This window comes from Rhinolophus sinicus, chromosome 9, assembly GCF_057876585.1.
Source record: "Rhinolophus sinicus isolate RSI-liver-muscle chromosome 9, RSI-T2T, whole genome shotgun sequence".
NCBI classification, from domain to species: domain Eukaryota; kingdom Metazoa; phylum Chordata; class Mammalia; order Chiroptera; family Rhinolophidae; genus Rhinolophus; species Rhinolophus sinicus.
In genome coordinates, this window is record NC_142509.1 from 17,518,516 (window position 1) to 17,536,265 (window position 17,750).

Sequence of the window (17,750 nt, forward strand, 5' to 3'; positions counted from 1 at the left end):
GGTTGTACCTGACTGTCACTTGCTTGCTTTCTCCTGAGTGTTTGCCCAACGCAGTGGAAGTCACACAGACCTGCAAATACGTGTGTTTTAATTTTAAGATAATGTCTAATATGTTGCAAGGTCCTACAGGGGACCAGTTGCAATAGAGGAAGAAGAGGCAGGGCCTGTCCTGTCTCCACTGCCAGCAATGCCTGGCAGTTGAGGCCTTGGGAGGTGAGCATCTCTTGGAAGCAGCAGAGGCCTCTCAGGAAGTGAGCTAGGCAGCCGATCGGTGGTAAGCACTGGGAGGGCGCAGGTTCTGCCCTAGGGGATCCTGGGAAATTGGAGGTTGGCACCTTTCCCCAGGGCTTGGCCTCTGTCCCTGGTGCCCCAGCATGCCTGCCCAAGTCTGCTGCATGCAAGCTCAGGATCCTTTCCCTGTGAGCCAGGACATGTCGCCGGTCCTGCAGGAATGAAGGGAGCAGAAGTCAGGGCAGAAGAGAGAAGGCTCCTCACTAAGCACCATGAGTAGCTGGCCCTTGATGACAGCAGGGGCTGCTCTGTGCCAGACCCTGGTGCCCAGCAGGGATGTGTATTTGGGCAGAGGGGGAAAGATCATTGGGTGCAGACTCTGGGCTGAGGTGGGAAAGGGTCGGAATTATCAACAGGAAGGACAGAGGACAAACGTACTTGCTGTGCAGCAGAAACAGCCTTTGTGAGGGCAAGAAGGAGAGACAGAGAAGGCCAGGAGAGAGCATGTCATTTATGTCCCCTTTTGGTTCTCCATTGTGTTTAGCCTGAGGCTTACCCCAGTCCCTGGGGCTCTCTGTAGGAAGGTTGAGCCCACAGGGTGACTCCCTTGGCACCATGCTGGGATGAGGGTAATGGTTGGTGTCCAATGTCTCCCAGACTCCAAGCCACCACCCCACCTCTCTGCGCAAGGTGTCCCCAGGATCATTACCGGCTCCATTTCCCCACCTGGCTCTGCCAGGCTCACTACAAACATGTCGAGTCAGGTGTGCCAGGCCCAGTGATTGCCCAAGCAGTGGGCTTGCCCTGGGACACAGCTCCTTTCCCTTCTGTCTCCCAAGAGTACATATAACCAGCCCACTGCCACATTACAGCCTTCGCCACACTCTGCCCCATAGTTGCCATGGGCAGCTTAAGCCAGCCCTTCAGTGGACTTCTTGTCTCCCTCCCCAGCGTGCCACCCCAGGCCTCTAATGCCCACACTCACTCCACCTCCCGCTTCCGGATGGCACGGCCGGCGGCCAGCACCTCAGCCACCTTGGACACGATGGGATCATAGTTCATGCTGGCCACGGCGATCACCTCATCGCCTCTGCAGAGAGAGGGTGGCAGAGCCTGAGGACTGCCCCCAGTCGTCCCTCTTCTTGGAGACCCTGACACACCTGTGGACCTAAGGCCCAGGGAGGGATCTTACCGGGGACAAGAGGAATGTCCTGAGCCCCCAGTCCTCCTTGCTTCACACTTTAGCCCAGTACGGGCTTCAGGCTCCTACGGGAACCCCAAGGAGGCTCCAGCCTTACTCCTCAGTGGGGTTCAGGGCTGTGCTAGAGTCTTGGCATCACCCACCATTCTCTACCTGTGTGACTACTCAGTGTAAAAGTGGGATGTCAGCACCCACCTAAAGAGCTGTCCTGAAGATAAAATGTCCTGCCTCAGTGCGTGGCAGCGGGAGGTATTACTGCCCACCTCCATTCCTCTCCTCTGGTGTCCTGCCTGGCTGCCTCCTGCTGCCAGGCAGCCCACCTTTCAGGTAAGCCCCCACCCCTCTTGAGCAGTGTTTCTCTAGGATGAGTTGCCCCTCCCAACTGGCCTCCCGCTGCTACGCGCCCCTGCTCCACCCTGTTGCTCTCACTTGGTGTAAAAAGCCACGAACTTGAGTTCCTCCAGATCCCCCTGGATGATGACGTCGTCGAAGCCTTCTCCATACCCTGTGGGCCGGGCAGGCGGTGACGCCCATGTGAGGAGGGGATGGAGCTCCACCAGTGCCCTCCTAACAAGCCCCTGGTGCCCCCTCCAGGCCCAGCTCCCTTTGTCCTTTGAGGTCGGCCCTGGCCCCGCCCCCAGCGAGTTCTTCGCTGTTCTCTATAGCTGTCGTGGTCCCGCCCCTAGGATGCTCATAGTCCCGCCCTGACTCCAAGCCCCACCTCTGCACTCCGCTAACACTTTAGCTTTGCGGCTAAACGCTCCTGGCCCCACCCCGTCCAAGGCCCCAGTTACCTGCGTAGCGCAGGCTCTTGCCGAACATGGCCGTCCACAGATAGGGCACAATGCTGATCTCTGCCTCCTGCGCCAGCATGTTCTGGGCAGCCACGCGTCCTATGGGACCCAGACTCGTGACAGGCCGGACCCTAGCTCCCACCACCCCTACACTGACTGCCCCGGCTCTCTGGGAATCCCTCGTACGTGGGGCTACTCTTCCCCTCCCCAGAGGTCAAGAGGTGCACCTTTGAGCAGCCAACTGCCCACCCTTGTTTGCAGCTGATTGGTATGTAGGGGGACACCTAGCTCAAAGCTGGCCACTTAGATTGCTTCTCTGGAGAATTCGAAGTGCCCTTGGTCTGGAAGGTCAGCTGCCTGGGGCTGTGGGCTGCTTGGCCATCTCAGGTGTGCACACGATGAATCAGACACATCAGGTCTGAAGAGGGAGGCAGGAGATTGGGCACAGGTGCCCAGAAAGCAGAGATGACAGCTACACCCAGGGCTCCAGAGAAAATAACGTGTGTGGCTTCCCGGTTCATGAGACTCCCCTGGAGCCCTGTGGTTGGATGTCTGTGAGAGTCTCTGGGACCCTCTCAGTCACTCCTCAATTACATTCAGCTGACGGGTAGCCTTTGGCTCTTAAAACCTAGCACCAACTTCAAACCTTGGACCTGAACAGAAATTGGTACCGGGAGTGAAGTTTCAGGCAGTGGAGGCTCAGATAACATGATGGCAGAGGGGAGGGGCGGTGGGTGCAGGGAGTGTGGCTGTCATCCCTATGAGGCAGCTAACTTGCTGGCACCAGCAGCTTAGGGGTCCAGACCCGGTGTGCACAGTAAGAGCTTTGGAGTCTTGGTGAGGGGGGAAGCTATTCCTCAGATAGAACAACAGCTCCCCACTGAGCCCAGGTTTGGCCATCTCCCCGGGGCATAAGGCGACTGCATTCCCAGAGCCAGTCAAGTGGCTCTAAGGAGATGGAAGCACTGAGTGGGGAGCTGGCCCGTGTCCTACCAAATCCCTTTCTCTCTGGTGAACGTGTCTTTGAGGACAAAAGAAAAGGAGAAGCTGGTGGAAAGACAAGTGTGGTGGGGCGCTGTGGCTGGCTAAATGGGGTGTCCAGAGGACACAGAAGGCAGGTTTTGGAGATGTGTCACAGGGTTCTTGCTCTGTGAGCTGGAACCTGGATGAGGCTGGCCAGACAGGCCACGACAGAGCTCTGAATGGCTCTGCAACCAGCAACCAAGGTCAGCATGAGAGGAGGGCCTGGGGGGTGCTGAGACCCTGGGACGGTGTCCCACCTCCCACCCTGCTGTGGGGCTGGCCATACCCTGAGCGTGAGCCATCTGCCAGTGTGGGATGTTCACTTTCCGATTGTTCCTCCAGGCCAGGGGGAAGGTGACAGCATCGCCAGCCGCAAACACGCCTGGGACATTGGTCTGCATCATCTGTGGGGAGAGGGCCCATAAATGGGCTCCATGGAGCCCCCTCACTCTCTGGTGACCCCCAGGAGGGCTCCATGGATAGGATGGGGCCCTGACCTACCACCCCCAGCCCAGCCACTTTCCCATGACACCCAGCCCCACCTTGTTGACAGGGATGAAGCCTCGGGAATCCAGACTGATGCCGCTCTGCCTCAGGAAGCCCGTCGCTGGCACCGCACCTGACAGGACAGGGCCACTGTGTCCACTGCCTGCCCCTCCCTTCTCCCTCCTCACTGTTCTGCGGGACCCACACCCTTCACTTGCCACAACCCAGCCCCAGACGGATCATCCAACGGGCTGCCTACACTGCAGCCTTTGTGCATCCTGGCCCCTCTGCATGGCGCCCCTCCGAACCCCGCACTTCCCCTCAGGCCTCAGGGATAGCTTCCTCTGAGAAGCATTTCAGGAAGCCCCCTGGTGGGGGGGGCATACACCACCACCTCAGCCCCTGTGCTGCCACCTCCCAGCTCGGTCCCTCCCCAGCTGGCACCTCAGCTGGAGCAGGGACCCGGTCGAGGCTGTTTGTGTCCTGTAGCCTGCACAGGGCAGGCCATGGAGTTCGGTATGAGTGGGCGATGGCCGCTGGGAGCACCCTCCATGCCAGGCCTGGGCCAAGCATGCCCATTCTCCAACACTGCTTTGAAGTGGGTATGACTGGGGTCCCCATTTTATAGATGTGAAAACAGGCTCGTGCGGGGAAGGGACTGACCCAAGGCTCTGCTCATTCGCACCCACCTGCCCACCCACTCACCAATGCCCACCACACAGACGTCGGCCCGCACCACCTTGCTGCTCTTCAGCACGACCTCTTTGAGCTGTGGAGAGTAGGCGGGTAGCAGGTATGCCCAGCTCCTGGGCACAGGGGAGAGGGGACAGAGAACGGCAGGGGACGAGGAGAAGGGCCCACCTTTCCCTCCTGGGCCCGCAGCTCTGACACCTCTGTCTGCATGTAGAACTTGACCCGGTTGTTCTCAAACATCTGTCAGGGCAGGTAGGCCATGGGTGCGAGCCCAGCTGGAGCTGGGCTGGGCGTCCAGGGTTCTGAGGGGCTGGGGGCTCACCTTCATGAGGGCACGACCGACACGCTCCCCCAGGAACCTCTTGAAGGGCGTCTCCTCCAACTCTACCACGGACACGGAGTGGGCCTTCTCGGTCAGATAAGCGGCTACCTCCATCCCTGAGTCAGGGTGGTGGGCAGCAGGCTGGCACCCTGCACCTCCCAGGGCCGGCACTGCCCCGGGACTGGCTACCCCCCTCACCACCCCCCGCTGCTCACCTAGGAAGCCGGCTCCCACAACCACCGCGTTTCGGCCCCGGGCCAGCCTCACCACGCGGTTGGCATCCTCAGGCGTCCGGATCGTGAACACGTTCTCCACCTCTTTGCCTTTGCAGCTCAGGGTCTTAGGGCTGAGACATAGCCAGCGTCAGTGAGGGGCTCCAGCACCCCAAGCCTTCCCATCTTGGCTGGTGCCCTACCCCAGTGTCCCACGGGGCAGCCAGGGAGACACCTTCCCACCTGCTCCCTGGTGCCAGCAGCAGCTTGCTGTACTCCAGCTTGAAGCCATCCTTGAACACAACCTTCTTGTTTCTCACGTCCACTGTGACCACCTGCAACCCCCACCAGGCAGAGCATGGACCTGGGCCTGGTCGCCCACTCCTGGGGCACAGCCAGACCCACTGGGCAGCTCCGTGGGGGCTGTTCGTGCCATCTGGGGTGTCTTTCCTCCCTCACCTGGCAACTCCTCCTCACTCTTTAAGCTTCAGACATCACCTTCCCCTCAAAGCCCTCCTTACACTCCCAAGTCCCACCGGGTTCTCCCATCCCAGCCCTGAGCCGATCACCTATGTCTCCACACACTGGGGCTCTCGGTGTGTACCCATGGCCCTGCCAGAAAGAAGACCCAGAGCAGCCTCCCAGGCTGGCAGCATCCTCTGGGTGCCTAGGCATGAGGGCAGAGCACCCCTACACCTTCAGGGACCCACACGGCCTCACGCCCCTCAGAGCTCCCCAGCCTGGCCCAGTACCTGGGCCTCGGTGAGCACCTCGATGCCATAGGCTCGGAAGAACTCCTTGGGCCTCAGGGCCAGCTGCTCAGGCTGGGCGTCCAGGGACTGCAGGAGACAGGCAGCTTGAGACGGGGCGGGGGGGCATTGTTCCCTTACAACAGAGGACCTGGGCCCAGGGAGGATGGGGCCAGCTCCAGGTCACATGGGGGCTGCAGGACAGAATTCAGCAAACCCAGATCTTCAAACCCCAGGGCACCACAGATGGGCCTGGCATGAATGGAGAAGGCAGCTGGCCAGACCCTCAAGGGGCAACAAGCAGGGCTCTGAGTGGGCCTAACTTTGCCCAGAGGAATAGGGCCCAGCCCCCAGTCACCCAGCCCCCACCTTGCTGAGCTTAGGCCGGTCATAGGGGAGGTGCCGGTCCAGTGTGCACAGGACAATCCTGTCCGAGAAGCCCTCCTGCCGCAGGGTCTCTGCACACACCAAGCCAGCCGCACCTGAGGAGAGAGGGCTGTGGGTCAGGGACCACCTCTCCCCCACCCCGACCTGCCCATCATGATCCTACCACTAACCTGCGCCCACAATGAGCACGTTGGTGCTGCCACTGTGGCCAGCACTTGGAGAGATACACTTGGCCATCACCTTGGTCCTTCGCTGCAGCTGCAAGGCCTGGGGGGTCACCAGAGATTGAGGGGCAGCTGGGAGCAGGGGTCATGGCCAACCTCCCTATGCCGACATTCTAGCAGTCCAGCTTCATCCCCGCCATGCAGCCACGTCACCGGACTCCCTCCCATCACAGGGCTTTGCTCGTGCTGTTCCCTGGGACCACAGGCCCTCCTCGCCTCTCCCTTCTGCCTGAGCCCCAAGCCGCCGCTCACCTGCTTGCTGGCTCGGACGTACACCTTCTCCTTCTCAATCTTCACCTGCAAATGCTTCGGAGCTCAGAACCAGGCTTTGGGGTGCTCCGGCCCCTGACCCCGTACCCCCGGGCTCCCACCCCATCGTGCACCTGGCCTCACCTGGAACTTGTGCAGACTATCCAAGCCAGGGAAGTCCTCTAGGTCCCCAGTGCTGATGTTGAAACAGGCACCATGCCAGGGGCAGCGCACCCGGCCACGGGACAGCACACCTGGGAGGGGGCAGTGCTGAGCTGGGGTCCCGGGCAACAGTTCCTTTCAAAGGACCCGTGTCCCAGCACCCCCTGGCCCTTCCACACAGCTCAGGAGACCCCACCAACAGATGAGGAACTGGAGGCCCAGGGAGGAGCCAAGCTGGCCTGGGGCCTGGAGGTGGGGGCAGGAGTCCCCTATGGGAAGGGCGCCCCCCTTTGATGGTGCAGAGGCCAATCCCACTTCAGGAAGTCCCGTCCCCCCTCCCGTGTGCACCGGACCACTCACCTTTCACTAGGGGTGCACCATAGTGTGGACATTTGTGGCCCAGGGCATGGAATTCCCCGTTGTCCTTCACCAGCAGCACCTTCCCCCAGCCCAGCTCCACTTCCCGCATCCTGGGGAAGGGCTGCCCTCAGAAGTCAGGCCAGAGGGGAGGCACCAGCTCCGGCAGGCCCCTTCTCCCGAGTCCAGCCTTGTAGGGAGCAGGCCCAGACCAGCAGAAACCACAAAGGCAGTGGCCAGCGCAGGAGCGGGCCATGGCCCCTCCAGACCACCCCATCCACCACATGCGTGGCTTGTGCGAGCCTCCCACCTTGGGCCCTCTGACCCGTCCCAAGCCCAGCACCCACTGGCCATTCTCGAGATCCTTGACATGGCAGACGGCGGCCTCCACGCAATCCTGAGCACCAGGGTAGGGGTGAGGGGCGGGCAGGCGCTCCTCTGCGTGGAAGTGGCGGGCAGTGCCGTTGCCCTGGTAGGCCCGGGGGCTGCCCTTCCCGCTGGCTGACAGCTCCTCCTTGCCCCGTTCTTTCTCAGGCAGCACCACTTCGATCTTGAGCTCCACTGAGGAGGAGAGGGGTGGACTGTGAGCCTCCAGACCACCCACCTTGCCCACCCCACAAAGTCTAGGCAGGGCTTGCTCCTGAGTGTGGGTTCTCCTCTGTATCTCAACCTCTCCAGAAAGCCTTCTGTATCACCAGCAAAGAGCCCTAAAACAGGCAAGAAGCAGGACGGTGGGGTGGTGGGGGAGCGGCAGCAGGGGCGGACACTGGGTGGGCTTGAATTAATTTCTGCATGTTTTCTTTTCAATAACAAAATTCATGAGGGGGTCACAAACAAAGCTCTTTGAACCCTAACATTGCCCTTTCTGCAGGAATCTGTGTGGAGGAAAGTCTGACTCCAAGGGCACACTCCCCAGTGGAGAACAACATCCCCCACGGATCAGGGGCACATTTAGAGTCTGACTCAAGTGAGAACAGGGCATCCAAAAGGGGTGCAGCTCAGATCCCAGCTGGTGAATATGCGTGAAGGGAAATCGAGGGTTCATTGTTCTATGCTTGCAACTTTCCCATCGGTTTGCAATTCTTTTCAAAATTCAAAAAAACAAAAGTGTATACGACATAATTTCCACTTCTTAAAATAGCTATTCTCACAAGTTTGAGAATCCGTCAGCATTTACCAAGCGCTGGCTTTACAGCGTCTTCGTGTTGCAGGGATCGGGAGCCTTAGCGATGAGTCCTGCCTGGGGAGGGGTGCACGTGGACAGAGCAGAGAGGGCACGACCCCCCTCAGCCTCTACACAGAAGACACTTCCCCTGCCTGCCCCTGGGGCCAACACCAGGGGGGAGTGAGCCGGAGATTGTCATTTTCTTCTTTAGACTTCTCCACATTTTCCGAATTCCCTACAATGTGCCTGGGGTATTTTTCTAATTAGAAGGGAACAATAAACAGAATTTTGAGCAGCAGTAATCTGGCCTCCTGGGCTGCTGCTACAGGGAGGACAGCTGAGTGATGGAAGCTAAGCCCCTGGCACAGCGTGGGCCTGATGCTGGAGCAGGAGGTGCCTCTCCCAACTCCCAAGGCACCAGAGCCTCCAGGTCCCTCCCGGCTTCACCTCTGATCCTTTCCACCTCAGACGTGACACTCCAGAAGCAAAGAACCCAGAGTCACAGTTCCCGGCCTTTGCCTATGCAGTTTCCTTGGCCCAAGCTGCCATCCTTCCTCGTCTCATGCTGTGCTAATCACCCCCCCTCCTCCCCCAGCCTGGCCTGGGAGGCTAGCCTGGTGGGGGGTAGCATCCCCCCCCCCCCCCCCAGCCTCACATTACAGCCCTCAGCCCAGGCCTGGGCACAGCAGGAGTCAGAGGTGAAGGTACACTCCATAATTCCAGCTGGGCAGGAATGGCACCTGAGCACACCACATGCTGAAGCTGTTGTGTGTGTGTGGGAGGGGCGGTTGTAGGGGGAGAGTGTTTTCCCTTCATTTTCCATACTTTATGTAATGGTGTTAGAATGTTTTCAGAAGAATTAAAAAGAAAAATCCTTTGGACTCAGCTGACACCAGCTATGAGGGCTTTAAAGAAGGAGCTCACAAGAACAGCCTGGCAGGGACCCAGATAACAGCCAAGCCAGGCTGTTTTCATCTTCCACCTTCTTCCAGAAGGCTCCGAGATACTCTCTAATGCAATCTAACTGGAAGCTATTAAATCAGGAGCAGCGGCAGAAAGGTGAATGAGAAGGGGGTCTCTGCTAACCCACAGAGCCAAATCAAACCTAGCTCCATGATTCCCAGCTGCCCATGTGACCATGGCCCCCCGCCTTAGCTCCTCTGGGCAGATGCCTTTGTTATAAAATGGAGAGAACAGCCTCTGCCTCTTTGGTGACACTGAATACTGAAGAAGATAATATATGAAACCCAGAGTAGAACCTCAACAGATGAAGTTGGGTAATAGTGTTTTTTGTTATTGTTGTTTCTTCTTTTTGTAATGTGTGTTTTTCTTTCTTTCTTTCACTTTCTTTTTTTGTGTGTGTGGGGGGTAATAGTGTTTTATTGGTTAGCTCTGAGCTTCCTGGCAGCCATGGCAAAGAGGGAAAGTCTTTAGGCAGCACTTGGCCTAATAAAAAAACAGGTGATCATATACCAAGACAGGTGCACTTCTTCCTAGTTCGGAGCTTAATAAGGGTCTTTCTATCAGGAACACAGAGCCACTGAAACATGGGGAGTATAGAGGAAGCTCAGAAAGTTTGTGCAGATATGCTCCGAGCCACAGAGTTGAACAAGTTAGAAAATGAAGAATTTGCACAAAGATCTTCTGCTTGCTCTGGTTTCCTTATGGCCTCAACTGAACCTTCATGGCTGAAGGCTCTCACTCCCACACCCTGAAATTCCCTGAGCCTCACCCCTCACCTGCCCAGCAAGTGTACCTGGGTCCTGAGCTCCTGCCCTCCTGCCACCACCCCACAGGGAAGTCTTGGCTATAGAGAGCCCAGCCCCAAAAGAGAGGATAATAACGTTCTGCAAGTGCTTCCTGTGTGGGGGGCCCTGTGCTAAACACAACAGCCTGCACAGGGGACATAATAATCAGGCCCCATTTTATAAGTGAGAGCACAGGGACTCAGAGAGGTAATATCACCTGCCCAAGGCCACACAGCCAGAAAGGGGGGGGGGGGGCTGGATTTGGACTCAAGAGGCCAAGTTCTTAGCACTGCCACTGGTGTAATGAGAGTGACCAAACCCTGTACCAGGAATCCTGGGGCCAGGGGTCCCAGGCAGGCCAGTCCTTTGTATTACTTTAAAAGTAACTATAGGTGGCATCTTCTGCACTGGGCCTCCTGCCAGCCCAGTACTTCTACAGGAGCCCGATATGGGGCCAGCCAGCATCCTTCTGCCCAATTCCGATGGGAGGAGGCTGAGGTCAAGACAATGGACATCATTTGCCCAGGTCACACATCGAGGCAGGATCTGGCCCAGGGCTCGATGTCTACCGCATGGGAGTAAGGGGAGAGAGAGCAGGTTTCTGGGGCAGGTGTGAGTGTGTCCCTCTACCTGGCAGGACATCACACATCTCCTCTTGCCCCTAAATTCTCCCTCAGACCCAGGAAAAGGAGAAAAGGATCAGGCGTTCCAAGGTAATGAAGCCGATGGGTATCAGGTAAGGTGAGCTGGGGTTAGCAGGCCTGGGCACGGTCTCCTGCGCAAGGTGGGCGGGGTACTGACTGGGCACTAGAGAGACCTCTCTCGGCGTCGGTTTCTTCATCTGTGACATGCCTGTACACATTGCTTTCCTGGGTGTTGTGAGAAGGGAAGAGGGAAAGTGGGGGCCAGAGGGAGAACCCAGCCGACAGTCTCTAGAGGAGATTAAACCCAGGCCTCCCCGGCACCCTGGGACACCCCTACCCTGGTCTGGAACCCCTTGGTCTAGGCAGCATGGGGATTTCCTGTACAAATGGGGAAGTGTGCCCAGAGAGGCTGAGGAGGTGGTCCAAGGTCACACAGGGGTCAGAAGAGGTGAAGAGGGCTGGGACCTGTCCACTCCACTCTCATAGCAACTCGGAGAGGTCATTTTATAGAGAGGGAAACTGAGGCTCAGAGAGGTATCTTGTGTACCCTGGGTCACAGAGTGGCTGAGGGTGTCCCCAGAGCCCTCCTTCCCTGGCCCTGAGGGAACACAGCTCCCCTCCTCACCCTGTGGCAAGAAGAACCTTCCCCTCACCTTTCCAAGAAAGATTCAGCTGCTATTCCTACTACCAGCACCCAAAGCCCCAAATAAAGAGTGGGAGTCCCTGGAAGGGGGCCAGAAGACTCCAGGCCCCTCACCCCCTCCTGCCTGCAGCGCATTAACATTCGGAGCCTGCAGCCGCCCAGCCTGACCTACTTTGGAGGCAGCGGGGGGAGGGGGAGGAGGAAGGTGACAGGAGGCGGGAGGGGGGAGGAGGGAGGCAAGAAGAGAGGAGTTACCTGGCTTAGGTTTGGAGAAGCAGCCGCCCATGGCGAGTGGCCCTCGGATGGGCAGGGGGCAGTCGCACAGATGGTGGGCTATGGGAGGCTAGGGTGCCCCCGGTGGGGCTAGACCCCCCACGGCCCTTAGAAATGCTGTAGCTTCCATCACCATCCCAGCTGGAGCTACCTTCAGGATCTGCGGGCCTGCGGTGAGGAGACAGGGGGGTGTCAATAGGGCCTAAGGCTTAGATAGGTTACATGGGTAGAGACACAGAGAGAGACAAAAATGATGGGGGAGCTTCTGGAAGAAGCCCACATTGGAGCTGGCGATTGTTGCATATAGGGGACCAGATCCCAGAGGAACACCTTCCCTTTAAGGCCCTCGGTGCTCATCACCCCTCCCACCTTTGCCAAGGGAGCCCCTCTGTTCCAACTTAGCCAGACTTTTAGGTCCAACCCCACAGCTGCCTTGTCCAGCAAATCTTTCCTGCTTTCTGCTGCCCCCTCAGAATCCCACAGCCTGGGAGCCCTGGGACACTCCTTTCTCCGGGGAGACCACCATGCCTGGGGTCAAAGCCCAGGCCCACTTGGGCAGATCAGAACCCTCCTGGACCTCGGGTTTCTCTTCACTACAATGGAGTGACATTTAGTTCTCCCTGGCCCCAGCGCCCACCCTGGCCAGCAGCCCCTCTACACATACCTCTTCCATGGGCAGCCACTGCTTCTTGTTCCCAGCCCAACAGTGGATGCAGGCTGCCTGGCCCTGAAAGGCAGGGCAAGGGGGCAGGGGTCCAGGAGGCAGCCTCCACCCCTCCTCCCAGTGTGAGCTGCCACCAGGAGGGGCTGGAAGGGGCGGGGCTGGGTCAGTCCACTGGTCCCCAGGGAAACCCAGCTCCATGGTGAACAGAAGTGGGCAGCCAGCCCGGGCCTGATGGGGTCGGGCGGGAAAGGGAGGCCACAGTCCGGCCACAGGCCATGCCCGGCAGCCATGAGCTCTCACCGCCCACTCTCACTCTTTACAAGCCCGTGGTGCTGAGGTCATGCCCTGCATCAAATGGAGAAACTGAGGAGCCAAGGGCTTACCAAGGTCACGCAGCAGGTAGGGGCATCTGGGTGGCCTCCTACCACCTTTCCTACTTAGTTCAAAGAAGGGTAGGGACCCAAGAAGCCCCGATATCACCCTGCAAGCCACTGGGCTGGGGGAGGGGTCACCAGGTCAGCAGAGATCCCTGTGGCCAAGGAGCTCTCAAGGCCATAGGATGGACCTTCTGGAAGATGCAGCTTATAGACTGGACTTCGGGAGGCCCAGGACAAAAGTGTAGCTGCCCTGTTTACGACTGTCCATCCCACTCTCATCTCCTTTGTTTCCCTTGAAAGTTCTTCCTGAAGTCTAACTCCAGGTGGGGCTGAGGCCTACTGGGTCTATCCCAGATCCCAGCAAGGGCCCTGGGTGGGTACCTCAGAGCAACGGGGCCAAGAAGACAGGACGAAAAGGTTGGGGAAAGACCGCCTACTGCCTGGCACCTGATCTTACCTGCTCTAGAGGTGCCCATTATAGGCCAAGAGGCTGTGGCACCCAAAGGCCACCTGCCTGTACACCCATGCTCTTTCCCCCAGTTGTCGCCAAGGCAGATTGGTAAAATGTCTCACCCGCCCCTCATGCCCTCTCCCTGGGCACAAGGGGGCCCCTCCCCAGATCTGGCTTCACCTCTGGCTCAGCCCTGACTACTTCCTTCCTGCCTGGCATCAGGCCTCACCTGCTGGACCATAGATCCCAGAAAAGGTGGGACTTGCCACCAGGTGTCTGTCTAGGCTGTTCCCTCCCTTCCCAGGTGCCCAGGTATCTGGAAACTCCAGGGCCTTGGGCCTGGAAACAGATTTGCTGGGGATGGAACCTTCTCCAGGCCTACTGTGTGCTAGGCAGGTTTGGTGCCCTCCTGCCTCCTGAGGAGGCACAGACACCCCCACTCTAAGGCAAAAGTCCTTGCCAGGGGCATGGCAGGAGGGGACCCCATGTTTTGGCAGAATGCTGTTCATTGCCCACCAGCTGCCCAATGGCCAAAAAGTTGTAACTGCCTGAGTGCTAACTATCCATCAGGAGCCTGTGTCCTGTCCCAGACCTCCCCACCCAGAGCCCCAGCTGGTGGAGGCTGGGGAAAGGAGCCTCTCCCCACTTCTCTGCACAGCCCCTCTCCCCCTAGTCCCCCTCTTCACCAAGGGTCTGATGGGCCCTTCCTACACCCACCCTGGGGGCTCCTGACCAGCGCGGGCCCTCAGTGGCTTTCAGCCTTTCTTGGATGGCATCCAAACTCCTCAGCCAGGCATTGGAGTTTGGGGAGCAGGCGGTCCTCACCTCCTCCCCTACAGGGCTTAGGAGCAAACCTCCGGTGCACTCTCCCTGCCTTTGCACGTGCTGTTCCTCTATCTGGGATGCCCTTTCAAGTAGTCTCCACAGATCGTCCAGGTCCCCCCACCAGACCGGGTGGCCCAGGAAGGGGGAATGACACACAGTAGGGCCACGCGGCGGCGAGCCGGGGAGGACCCTGCAGGGGAGGGGAGAAGGAAGAGTGGCGCTTCTGCCCTGGCTTGTCTCTCTTTCCTCGGCTGCAGACCCCCAGCCTCCAGAGCGCCCGCCCGGGTTCTGAGATCCGCGAGGGCGCGCGCTAGCTCGCGGTGCGGAGGCTGCGGGATAGGGACCCGGGGGCCGAATCGGGTGGCGGGTTCGGGGTCCCGGGAGCTGGGGGCAGGCGCTCACCTGGGTTGGACGCAGGCGTCCGCTCTGGAGCCGCTACGGGGCCGCGGCCGCCGGGCGGGGGGGGCGGGGGGGGGCGGAAGGAGCGGGCGGGGGCGGGGCCGGCGCTGCGGCGACACTGCGGCCACGGAGCCCGCGCGCCCAGCCCCGCCCCGCCGGGCCGTGAAGGTGGGGGCTGTCCAGGGTCAGGGTTCAGCCGGCGGTCTCTCAGTCCCCACGCGGGTCTCGAGGTGTGAGGAGGCAGCCGGGGGCTCTTGTGGCTCTTGACGCCCCGGCGGAGTCTGAGATCCCGGAGATCCTCGCGACCCTCCGGGGCGACAAGCTGGGGGGCGCAACGGGTCTGATTCTTTTTCCTTTTCTTTCTTTAGTAATTCTTCGAACCATCCGTGGGCGGCGTGGGGGAAGTTAAGTCACCTGAGAAGCCTCTCCAAGAAAGAAAACCCAAATCACTCTCGCCTGCCCCCTAGATACCTTGACCCCTTTGGGGATTCAGTCTCCCAGGTCTCCTAGCTCCCTCCCTCCCCTCTCCCCAAACACAATTTGCTGTATTTTAAATGTTATTTTATTACATTTTCTCTTTCCCACCTGTCATTATACCAGGAGAACTTCCTGGGTCCCCATAAATCCCGGTGCATCCTGGTGTTCTGTCCCCTCCTCCAGGAAGCCCTCCTTGACCAGACTCCATCAGGACCTGATATTCTGACTCTTGGACCTTTTGCGTTTCATTGTCCTGACTATCCAGATCTTTGCGTTATGGTTTTGTCCCTCCTGGAACAACTGACTATGGGGGAAGTGAATGAATGATACATTCCGGGGAAGTGATGTCATATCTACCACTACACACATCAGGGCCCACCGACTCTGTTATCCTTTTATTGCTCCTTTCTGGTGGCTCCAGTTTTTGCTGCCTCTCCACTTTCTGGGCCTTGCTCTTCTCCTGTAGGGATGACAATGACAACAGCAATAACAGTCCCGGTGCCAGGCTGCTCCAGTCTTCAGAGGGAGTCCTTTATTTATGACCCACCTCACCCCCGGGGGCCACCACAACTCCCCCCCATTTTACAGATAGGGAAGCTCAGAGGCTAAGTCTCACCCAGGGGCAGGACCAGGACCTGCGTGGGTCACACTCACGCAGGTAGGTGTGGGGTCTAGGGCTGGAGGGAGACAGTCGCTCTGATCAGCCCTCTATGGTTTTCACAGTGTGATTGTTGCCACTGTCATAGGAGAGGCCCGTCACTGGGCAAATGGCATTGCTTGGGTCTGATTCCTTTGGCCTACAACCAGCCTGCCCCCATTCCAGATACGTGCTGACTGCATCCCCATCTCACTCCACTCCCCACCCCCCGGCCAGGAAGACAGTGTGTGTATCCCATAACCACGGCTGTGGCTTCATGTGCATTTATTTGTTTAATCTTCATAACAGCCTGAGGAGGAAGGTTCTCTTTGTATCATCTCTATTTACAGACGGGGAAACCAAAGTTCAGATGGTTTAGGTTAGGGATGCCCCACGGCCACATAGCCGGTGAGTTTCAGAGCATAGATTTGAATCCTGGCAGGTTGGCTAGTCTGTGCTGGGCTTACCTGCCAGGCTCTGTCAAGGCCTCAGGCTCTCCAGCGCAGAGTTGGAGTTTTGCTCTGTGACCCATTCAATCAATGAACCCCTCTGCCCCAGGTTGCCCAGGAAACGTGGGGGTAAATGTAATGGCCACTGGCTGGGGCTGCCTCCAGGACACTGTGACAAGTGCAGAGCCAGGTGCTCAGGTTGTGGTGTGAGGGCTGCTGAGTTTGGGGTGTCAGAGATGAGACTGGGGGACAGGTCAGCATGGAGGCTAAGGAGGCCAACAACTGGGGAGATACCCTGACATCGGGTGAGTGCAGCCCTGACATGTGGGGAGTCTGCCGTGGTGCCCTTTGCCCTGGGGATTGGGCTCAAAGCTCTGGCTGCCCCATGGTGGGGCAGAAATTTTTATCATAGAGCAAAAGGTAGAACCAGATGTAGGCGAGGATGCTGCCTTGTGGAGGGACCCCAGACTTGAGGTACATGTGGACAAGGGGATCCCAGGACACTCAGGAGGCCTCTGAACCTTGGGCAATATGAGATACTGATCTTGCCCCAAGAAAAATTCTGGTAAAGTGATAGGTCCATCCCAGTGGCCTTGATAATACCCAATGGGGCAACAGCAAAGAGCGAAATCAAACTCCAGGTTGAGATGTAGTGAGGTGAACTGGGGCAGCTGAGTCCCCTGGACCAGCAGACACCCCAAAGGCAGAGGGGATTGCCGAGGTTTGAGAAGCATGTGTGATGGTGACCCCTGCCCTACCCCCAGCCCTGGAGCACTCCCACTGTGCTGCAAGCCTGTCCTTGCCCTCTTTACATCTGCCTTCTCCTGAAGTTTCCCCTGTTCCCCCTCCCCTCAGACTAGGTTCTCCAAGCTGGTGTGCAGGATAGTCCTTTTCCAGGTAAGAAAGTGAGATAGCGGCAATGTCTAACGTTGGCATTGACACTGGTGCCCCCTGGAGGCCAGTCTGAGGATCAGCAGGCCGGTCCTTGAGCTTCAGAGTTCTGAGGGAAGGGGTTGAAAGAGGAGGGAAGAATCCTCTGGATTTCGATGGATTTCCTAATGGGGAGATGTTTTGACTGACAGATCCCCAGGAAATGTTGGGGAGCTGATACAGCACAGCCAACATCTGAGCTGAGGCCAGCTGTGTTGAGGGGGCAAGATGGAAGTGGTTCCCAGAGCTAAACGGTGATTTATTTATATGGAAGCAGAGGTTTGGGGATCCTCAGGTTGGGGAGCCCAGGTCAAACCCCCCCTCTCGGACTCATCCCTGACTCCTGAGCTTGATCTGACTACTGTAGTTCAGCCTCTCCCCTGCCCAGGTTGGTCTACACATTCTGACCATCATGTTCCCAGCACACTCTGGGTTTTCCGGGGCTCTCCGACACTAGGGAGGCCAGCTCCATCTCCCCTAAACCTCTTCAGTCTAACCTGGGCCCTCCCCAAGTTGCTGGCTGGCTGCCAGTACTATCCTGTTTTCAGGCTCTGGGGAATTAGGACCAGTCCTAATTCCAGTCCACCTGGAGGAAGGGAAAGGTCATGAGGGCTTTACTAGAAGGTGGCAGGAGCTGAGGACAGACAGGCACGTCGGAGTTCACCAAAGGAGAGAACGGCATCCAGACAGAAGGACCATGTGGGCAAAGGCAAGGAGGTTATGTGTCAAATTCTGGGGAACTCAGAATGTGCAGGTCCATTCTGGCCTGAATGCTGGGTTCCGGGCAGGGGCGTGGCATGCAAGTGCCACAGGCCAGGGAGGAGCTGGGTGATGGGCTTTCATTACATGTGTCTTTAGGAAAACAAACAAACAAACAAACATACCAACAACTAGGACTGGAGAAGGGTAGGGGGGCCAGGAGGTCAGGAGACAGCTGGGGTGAGGAACGGGCCAGAGTCAGCCCAAGGGCTGGAAAGT

The 17,750-nt window shown here is 58.3% G+C and overlaps 1 protein-coding gene and 1 long non-coding RNA gene across 7 annotated transcripts; one reads left to right on the forward strand and one right to left on the reverse strand.

Annotated features, from left to right (window-relative positions):
* Positions 1-71: 71 nt before the first annotated feature.
* Positions 72-14,402, reverse strand: AIFM3 (AIF family member 3). Of its 6 annotated transcripts, XM_074321719.2 has the most exons (23): positions 14,283-14,402; positions 13,881-14,070; positions 12,228-12,290; positions 11,546-11,731; positions 7,438-7,651; positions 7,094-7,203; positions 6,716-6,825; positions 6,575-6,619; positions 6,269-6,365; positions 6,081-6,193; positions 5,715-5,801; positions 5,206-5,297; positions 4,966-5,096; positions 4,751-4,866; positions 4,597-4,668; positions 4,441-4,504; positions 3,792-3,868; positions 3,536-3,653; positions 2,227-2,325; positions 1,862-1,937; positions 1,217-1,321; positions 670-690; positions 72-443 (listed from the first exon to the last, which is right to left on the reverse strand). In XM_074321719.2, the coding sequence occupies exons 4-23, from the start codon at positions 11,574-11,576 to the stop codon at positions 404-406; spliced, it is 1,818 nt and encodes a 605-aa protein (XP_074177820.1). In that variant the 5' UTR covers positions 11,577-11,731; positions 12,228-12,290; positions 13,881-14,070; positions 14,283-14,402; the 3' UTR covers positions 72-403. The 6 variants fall into 6 exon arrangements, with proteins under 6 accessions (XP_074177820.1, XP_074177824.1, XP_074177821.1 ...); XM_074321723.2 differs by lacking the exon at positions 670-690; XM_074321720.2 differs by lacking the exon at positions 13,881-14,070 and having other exon boundaries at positions 14,283-14,363.
* Positions 9,122-14,852, forward strand: LOC141569249 (uncharacterized). Its single transcript, XR_012492752.2, has 3 exons — positions 9,122-9,532; positions 10,681-10,739; positions 14,648-14,852. It is a non-coding gene; the product is annotated as an uncharacterized LOC141569249 (long non-coding RNA).
* The last annotated feature ends 2,898 nt before the right edge of the window (positions 14,853-17,750 follow it).

What these genes read in the sequence shown, in the direction of transcription:
- AIFM3 (XM_074321719.2), bottom strand. Translation starts at nt 11,576, where the DNA reads ATGGGCGGCTGCTTCTCCAAACCTAAGCCAG. An exon ending in CAAGAGCCTGCGCTACGCAG is followed by an intron (nt 1,938 to 2,226) that starts GTAACTGGGGCC and finishes CCCGGCCCACAG; the next exon opens with GGTATGGAGAAGGCTTCGAC. An exon ending in CTGTTTCTGCTGCACAGCAA is followed by an intron (nt 444 to 669) that starts GTACGTTTGTCC and finishes TCATTCCTGCAG; the next exon opens with GACCGGCGACATGTCCTGGC.